The sequence below is a fragment of the Trachinotus anak genome, unplaced genomic scaffold, assembly GCF_046630095.1.
Source record: "Trachinotus anak isolate AG129_WGS33_773 ecotype Australia unplaced genomic scaffold, CSIRO_AGI_Tana_v1 ptg000009l, whole genome shotgun sequence".
Classification (NCBI taxonomy): domain Eukaryota; kingdom Metazoa; phylum Chordata; class Actinopteri; order Carangiformes; family Carangidae; genus Trachinotus; species Trachinotus anak.
In genome coordinates, this window is record NW_027273860.1 from 1,206,641 (window position 1) to 1,213,028 (window position 6,388).

Genomic DNA, 6,388 nt, shown 5'->3' on the forward strand with positions numbered 1-6,388 from the left:
ATGAAGGAATCAGGAATTTAATTTGCAAGTTAATAATAACTCTACCACACTGATATCATACAATTGTATATATGAAATATTATGGGAATGCAGAAAAATGCAGAAAAATATCTATATATCTAAATATCTATGTTACTTGAAATAATAATACATACAAACTGGTGCTGGAAATCTACCAGAGGCTATGAAAACATTTTTTAAAAATAGTATTAATGACAGAAAAAACATTTGCCAGAAGGTATGTTTTTTTATCTTCACATAAATCAACGAGGCTTTTATTTTGAAAGTGGAGGCCAGAAGTCACGCTGTGCTCCGTCTAACTTGACGGCGCTGAGCTCTCGGAGCCGAGGCTCGTCGGGAGGAACTGGGGTAAATGTCGGTGTGTTTGTGCGGAGTCACGGTCCTCACAGCCTCGGTGGGTTACATAACCACGGACAGGCCGTTTAACCGCTCCTGTTTCCTCTCAGCGGCTCTTCACGTTCAACCCGGCCGAGCTTCCAGGGACACAAATGGGTGAAAAGGAGGAGCAGAGCCCCGGTGGAGTGAAGTACTACCGGCTGTCAGAGATCGAGGAGCAGAACACCTTCAAATCAACCTGGATCATCATCCACAACAAAGTCTACGATGTCACCAAGTTTCTGGAAGAGGTGAGGAGCCCCGTTAAGCTTTGAGGTCATTTCTGTTTGCAGGAGGTAAGTGACATACATGTGGAAATCAGCCACAGCAGGGCTGTACACAGACCGGGTGGTCAACCCCCCCACACACAAACATGTTACCAGACATCTCCATTGATTTGAATGCAAAACAACTTTAAATGAGTGCATGGTTAGCTGTCAAAGTGTCTGCTGTAAAATGTGACTTTTTTTGGCTGAAGTCTGGTGGCTCAGTATCACACACACTGCACAGAGTTGGGGGTCTAATGGGGCCCTGAACATTCCTGTAAGAATTTCAGCAACAAAAGTGACTTTGATTTGATGCTGACTCATTAATACGTGTCTGTGAATGAACTTTATAACAGTTCATGTGATAACAGGAAGTGCAAGTGAGGACTCTGATGAGACAGTAGATCAACTATAATTCACCATTACGTCTTTGTGTTTACATGCATACTGTGTTATTGAGCTGCAAAGATAAGTTGACGAATCAATTAATCAATTAACAGAAAATGTATAAACTCAGATTAATATTCATTTATTATAAGACATTTCATTCTTAGTTTTTTTCCTGAATTGTTAAATTTCCTGTGGTCAAACTTCACATTTTATAGGAAATTACAGACCCTTAGAATAAAGCTTCGCCTAATTACTTTGGCTGACTGACCTTTGACCTTTTACCAATCATCTGGAGCCAGTCTTTTTATTGCCACAGTTGTTAGGCTGTACATGGTTCAAGGTGTGGGCGTGTCGTCCGATAGTTAACTGTGTTTCAGGTCAGGTTACCTGCCTGTTACTGCTGTCGACTAACAACATGTTAAAAGTGTGAGGAGGCTTTGAGGGAACGATCCTGTTTCTGTTGGACGGAGGTTCGGGGTCAGACCTCAGTGGATCCAGTTGTTTCTCAGCATCTGGCAGCAGCCGAACAGTTTAATGGTTCACTCGAGGTCACTGCAGGCCAGGACAAACACACATCTGTGTGTTACTGATCTTAAAGCTGTGGCCTTGTACTGCAGGCTGTGGTAAATGATTGGCAGGACACAGTCTGATATCTTAGTGTGTATAATGGGAATATAAATGATAAATAGCTGCTTCAAGTATTGTAAAGTGTCACCATGTTATTAAATGTTGGTTTGAGCAGAGAACATCAGTCTTGACTTTGGCCACAGAAAGTGTGGCAAGTGAGAACCCACTTGATAACAGAGTCTGTGTGTGTGTGTGTGTGTGTGTGTGTGTGTGTGTGTGTGTGTGTGTGTGTGTGTGTGTGTGTGTGTGTGTGTGTGTGTCTTTGTGTGAACTTGTGTGTTTGTTTTTCATCACAGCACCCTGGAGGAGAGGAGGTGCTGAGGGAGCAGGCAGGAGGAAACGCCACCGAGAGCTTTGAGGATGTCGGACACTCCAGCGACGCCAGAGAGATGGCCAGAGACATGGTGATAGGAGAGCTGCACCCGGTCAGTGTGTGTGGAGCAGAGCTGACATCTGTGGCAGCGTGTTCCCTGTCATGTTCCTACTGCAGCTGAAGACATAGAATAATTGTGTGTGTGTGTGTGTGTGTGTCTGTCTGTCTGCAGGACGACAGAGACAAACTCGCCAAGCCTGTGGTAAGTGAAGAAATTTGTTTAATGTTAGGGCAGAGAGAGATTAATGAAAGGTGCTGTGGAGTTGCATTATGGGAAATGTAGGATCTAGTGTTTTTGGAACTTGACCCAGACGTGGGACTTATTACAAGCAGCCGAGTGTGAACGTGGTTATAAGTTGAGTGTCAGGGGAATGGATGAGATCTCCCACCAGGTGAGAAGAACTACACACACATCAACAAACTGGAGCTACACACTGCTCCACATACATGACACAACAACACAACACGCTACTGCAGGCTGTTTATCTGCTGGGACTACAAGGTTAGCACCGGTGCTAACCACGGTGGAAAACAAACACTCCCCTCAGAATAGGGAGTGTTAACCACTCAGACATGACCTCACCTGGATCCAGCTCCACTGGGTCAGGCTGTGCAGCAGCTCTCTGGAGGGTTCGTCCCCTTTAACCCTGTTTTCACCACTGATCAGCTCATGTGTCTCTGTGAGAGACTGCAGCTGTGAACAGCTGTCTCAGGGCTGTGACCTCTGACCTCTGGCCTCTGAGTGTCTTTACTGTAAATGTAGTGATGAAGCAGCTGAGGCTGATTCATACTGAGAGTCTGATGATGATGATGATGATGATGATGATGATGTCGATGATGTCTGTGCTTTGTTTTACAGGAAACACTGGTGACCACTTTGAAGGATGAGACCAGGTACACACACACACACACACACACATACACACATACACACATACACACATACACACATACACACACACATACACACCCACCAGGGGGTGGTCTAAACTGTAAGTTGAATATTTAACAACTTGTCTTTCTTCCATTTGATTTACTGGTTAGTTAAGTATCTCAAGTACTCACAGCTGGTGGTCTAACTGGTTTAGTTAACTAGTTCTCTCTCTCTCTCTCTCTCTCTCTCTCTCTCTCTCTCTCTCTCTCACAGCTGGTAGTCTAACTGGTTACGTGAACTAGTTGTCTCTCTCTCACAGTTCTGAGTCTAACTGGTTAAGTTAACTAGTTCTGTTCTCTCTCTCACAGCTGTTGGTTTAGTTAACTAGTTGTCTCTCTCTCTCACAGCTGGTGGTCTAACTGGCTGATTCCCTCTCTGGTGGCGGCCATCATCACGTTGATGTACCGCATCTACACCACCGAGAGCGAGTGACATCATCAGACATGCAGCTGTGATGTCATCAGTATGCACTACAGCCATATTCCCAAACTGATGATTGACAGCTACAGCAGCCAATAGCAGCGCATGGAGGAGCGGCAGCTGCAGACCAACAACCATGTGACCAGTGGATTAAACATCCTCAGAGGGAAACGTCTGTTCTAGGATCACTAACCCTACGTCCTACAATACCCATGATTCATTTCATGCTGTGTAACCAACCAATCAGATGGCATTATGTTAATGAAGTCATATATGTTGTTGAATTTCCTGTGATACTTTGAAATGTTTTCTAAAGTCTCTGATTGAAAACAGTGGATGTATAATTTCTTGTATCTTTTTATATCTGTGTCACTGAATGTAAATGATTCATAAACATGTAATCAGCAGCTTATGGAGCATGATGATGTCATCACACTGCAGTCATGTGACGGTGTTCAGATGCAGGAGACTGTAACGTGCAGTCCTGATGTGTTGAATGAAGTAAAATCCTGAATCAGCAGGAAACACTGAACCTGTTGTAACGAGCTGCAGCGACGTCTCATTAACATGAACCTGCAGGGGCCTCTGGACCCGAACAAACATTCTCCCCAGTGAGGCTGTTTGTGAGAGAGGAAACCAAACCCTGCAAATATCTCTCAGACTGTACGATTAGATTTTAAAGCATCTGATTATTTTCGTATTCATGACTCGAGTCGACCAGCAGAGTTCGAATATGAAACGTTCTGAAGTAGAAAACGATCCAGTAGGTCACAACAACAATCATTATCCGTCCTGTCATTAATCCTCTGATTGATTGATGGTCTAGATCAGTGGTTCTCAAAGTCCGGTCCATGGGTCCCAAGCAAAATGGGTAATAATTCATTTTCACAATAATCCATCCGTCAGTAACACAGTGACAGAATGTGTGACTACTTCGGTCACACATGTAAAAGCTAGATTCTTCTTGGATGGGGTCTGGGGTCTAATCTGTGTCAGTTTAGGATCCTTGATATGAGGTTTGAGAACCACTGGACTAGATCACACACAGCAGTCGTGTCATCTGAGTTGAAGGTGGTATACAGAACTCAGTGTACAGGGAATTAAAACTGTGATACCTGCCGTGCACAATAAAACCCAACAGGCACAGGAACGATAAAATAAGTAACAAGTCTTAAAAAAGAAATATAAAAGCTGTGAAGAGGCAAACTCAGACTGGATCCTCATGAAATGAAGCCGTCTGTGCCTCCACAGGACAGCTGAGTGCCTTTCCTCGAGCAGTTTGACTGACAGGAGATCACAGGTCCACAGAGCAGGTGTGGACCAGGTGCTGAGCTCTGAACGCAGTGTAACTAACAGTGTCTTGTGTTGGGAATAAAAAATGATTTGGTCACAGAACTTGTTCGTCTTTGTGTCACCTCTAACAGAGACGTGAAGGTGCAGAGACGCTCTGGTTTAACGGCAACACGGGGTCACACCAGATCACAGGTCTGTCCTCATCAGGAAGATCAGCCACTGAACAGATGGATGCAGGGCAGGAGAGGTTCGTCCTGGAGGTGGCAGCAGAGAAGAGGTCCCGAGGTCACAGAAGTGAAAACACTCAAACTGTGATGACTGACTTTCACAGTTAGTCATGTTTCTAACTCTTGAACCTCAGAAACTTGAGTCCAAAATGAGAGAAAACGTTTTTTTCTAAGCTGAGTTTTATTTTGAAATCTCATGTGGTGATGAAACTACTTTTATTCTTGTGAGCTGAAGGTGTGGTGTGCAGAATCATGTTCAGCTGTGTCAGACTGAGGTTCAGCATGAAGGCAGCTCAGCCAGACTCAGTCCTGCAGCGGCAGCTTGTGGATTCACAGCCTGAGGGGACGGACCAGCCCCGAACACATGAGCTGGTTCATCCAGTGACGTTAGAAAACGTCCCTCCAGCTCCTGTCCCTGTCATCATCGGTTCATGCGAATGACATGAACTCTTCCTGCTTTTATCCTAAGTTCAACACCTTCTTACGTTACATGTAAAATGAACACAAGTCGCCTACAAATCTGAAGCCTCCTCCAGAAGAGGCCCCGTCATGTTCCAGGTGTCTGTCATCAGCTCATTTCGTTTGTAGAACTGAATCCAGGACCCCTCAGATTCATCCGATGACCCTTGGAGGGGTCTGACGTAGTTAAAGCAGCTACAACAGTAAAATGGCTCAGGATCAAGGATCTGAGAGTTTCAGAACATGCTGTTGATAAACTTTGCCCTTTGACCTCAGCTGGATTTGGGGACTGGCTGTAGATCTGAGGCACTGAAGGGGGGGGGGGGGGGGGGGGGGGGCAGGTGCTGCCACCTGGTGGAGGAAAGTCTCAACCAGCTGCTTTTTAATGTGAAACATCAGCTGAAGCCTCCGTGTTGAACCTGCTCAGAGAAAACTGCGTGACCTCAGGACGATGACGGCGGTGACGTCATGTGCTTGTTTACTTGAGCCGCGTGACGCACTTTGTTGGGTCCACGCGTCATTACGTAACATGACAGTGATTTTTGATTCACTTCACAGAAACTGTTGTTGTTTGTTTCCATTTTAATCTTTTACTTTTAAATAAGGATCTTTTTATTTGAGTGATTATGAACATAACTTACTCCCGCCACGTGGAGAAGGATCAGGAGGACAGAGCGTTTCTGTTCTTCTTCATTTACACAGACATGAGACGTTATAACGACTCCACTTAGTTTGTTGTCATTTATGTGACGATAATATTTCTGGAAGTTTTTATTCTTGACCATGTAAAGAGTCACAGTGTGTGGTTATAAATAAAGTGTAAAAGTATTAAAACTTTATTGTCTTTATTGTAGAGGACACAGTGCCACTATGATGATGATGATGAAGATGAAGATGAAGATGAAGATGATGATGAAGATGATGAAGATGATGATGAAGAAGATGATGATGATGATGATGATGAAGATGATGAAGAAGATGATGATGAAGAAGATGATGATGA

General features: G+C 44.3%; 1 protein-coding gene across 2 annotated transcripts; it reads left to right on the forward strand.

Moving 5' to 3' along the window:
* Nucleotides 1-338: 338 nt before the first annotated feature.
* On the forward strand, nt 339-4,801 carry cyb5a (cytochrome b5 type A (microsomal)). Of its 2 annotated transcripts, none has more exons than XM_071484358.1 (5): nt 339-647; nt 1,976-2,104; nt 2,225-2,254; nt 2,912-2,946; nt 3,120-3,161. In XM_071484358.1, the coding sequence occupies exons 1-5, from the start codon at nt 510-512 to the stop codon at nt 3,142-3,144; spliced, it is 357 nt and encodes a 118-aa protein (XP_071340459.1). In that variant the 5' UTR covers nt 339-509; the 3' UTR covers nt 3,145-3,161. The 2 variants fall into 2 exon arrangements, with proteins under 2 accessions (XP_071340459.1, XP_071340458.1); XM_071484357.1 differs by lacking the exon at nt 3,120-3,161 and adding an exon at nt 3,334-4,801 and having other exon boundaries at nt 343-647.
* The last annotated feature ends 1,587 nt before the right edge of the window (nt 4,802-6,388 follow it).